Source organism: Colobus angolensis, unplaced genomic scaffold, assembly GCF_000951035.1.
Source record: "Colobus angolensis palliatus isolate OR3802 unplaced genomic scaffold, Cang.pa_1.0 Scaffold3, whole genome shotgun sequence".
Lineage (NCBI taxonomy): Eukaryota > Metazoa > Chordata > Mammalia > Primates > Cercopithecidae > Colobus > Colobus angolensis.
In genome coordinates, this window is record NW_012116265.1 from 19,922,479 (window position 1) to 19,923,959 (window position 1,481).

At 40.4% G+C, this 1,481-nt stretch overlaps 1 protein-coding gene across 3 annotated transcripts in view; it reads right to left on the bottom strand.

Annotated features, from left to right (window-relative positions):
• LIN52 (lin-52 DREAM MuvB core complex component) overlaps positions 1-1,481 on the bottom strand; it is a 120,919-nt gene that overhangs the window by 112,020 nt on the left and 7,418 nt on the right. For 2 of the 3 annotated variants that reach the window (XM_011949581.1, XM_011949580.1), the window contains exon 2: positions 1,081-1,155. In XM_011949581.1, the coding sequence (XP_011804971.1) occupies positions 1,081-1,155 (75 nt within the window). The remainder of the gene's footprint in view (positions 1-1,080; positions 1,156-1,481) is intronic. The other variant, XM_011949582.1, reaches the window with a different exon arrangement.

Genomic DNA, 1,481 nt, shown 5'->3' on the forward strand with positions numbered 1-1,481 from the left:
AGGCAGAGGTTGCAGTGAGCCCACACCGCACCATTGCACTCCAGTCTGGGCAACAAGAACAAAACTCCGTCTAAAGAAAAAAATATATATATATGTAAAATAATAATTATTATTGTTGGCTGGGCATGATGGCTCACACCTGTAATCCTAGCACTTTGGGAGGCCGAGGTGGGTGGATCACCTGAGGTCAAGAGTTCGAGACCAACCTGGCCAACATGGTGAAACCCCATTTCTGCTAAAAACACAAAAAATTAGCAGGGCGTGGTGGCACAGACCTGTAGTCCCAGCTACCTGGGAGGCTGAGGCAGGAGAATCGCTTGAATCCTGAGGCAGAGGATGCAGTGGCCCGAGTGTACCACTGCACTCTACCCTGGGAGACAGAGAGAGACTCTGGTTCAAACAAAACAATTATTATTGTTTAAAGGCTCCTTATTTTCTGAGTTACACTGTGTTCTGAAAAAATTAAACTACCAAACAGCTACTCTTAACACTGGACTTCAGTCTCTTCTCTTTGAAATAAAATAAAACTTTAATCATTAAAGTTAAATGATAACTCTTCAGGCTGGTCTGATGGTAGTGGGTTATCAAAACTTTTTTTTTTTTTTTGAGACAAAGTCTCACTCTGTCACCCAGGCTGAAGTGCAGTGGCACGATCTCTGCTCACTGCAGCCTCCGCCTCTTGGGTTCAAAAGATTCTCATGCCTCAGCCTCCTGAGTAGCTGGGATTACAGGCGTGTTCCACCACATCCAGGTAATATTTCTTTTTTTTTTTCAGTAGAGACAGGGTTTCACCATGTTGGCCACGCTGGTCTCAAACTCCTGACCTCAGGTGATCCTCCCAACTCGGCCTCCCAAAGTGCTGGGATTACGGGCATGAGCCAACAGGCTCAGCCAGTTATCAGAACTTATTAATGTTAGTGTCACTAAAGTTTGTATACAATCCCCCACTGCTAAATTTGACTAGCTTCAAAATAAATAAAAATTTACCAAATAAATAAATGATAACTCTTTAAAAATCTCTTTAAAAAGGAACATTGTTTCTCCTACATTGACTCTAATATAAAGAAAGCAAAAACTTACATTGTTCTGGCCAAAGATCTGGTGAGGCACGGTCAAGTTTTTCAAAACTTAGCAAAGATGTTTCCAGATCTGTCCCTAGAACAAAACATCCAGATGAACCAAGACAGGAAACACATTAATGTATATGACACTTCAATCTCAAAGGACATAAACTGTAACACTCACCTGGAAGTCTAGAGATATGAGTTCTGTAACTATTGATGCCACTGGTCCATGATAGAATACAAATACATCATTCTCTCTTACCAAACCTCACTCTTTCAATCTATGAATGAGAGTGATATTTTATTGGGAATGTTAAGAAAAATGAGTATCAATAAACCCACCTGCATCTTCATTCACACTCTTGTGCTTTCCTCCAGTTAGAATGAATTAAGTGTTTCTTTTTTTTTTTTTTTTTT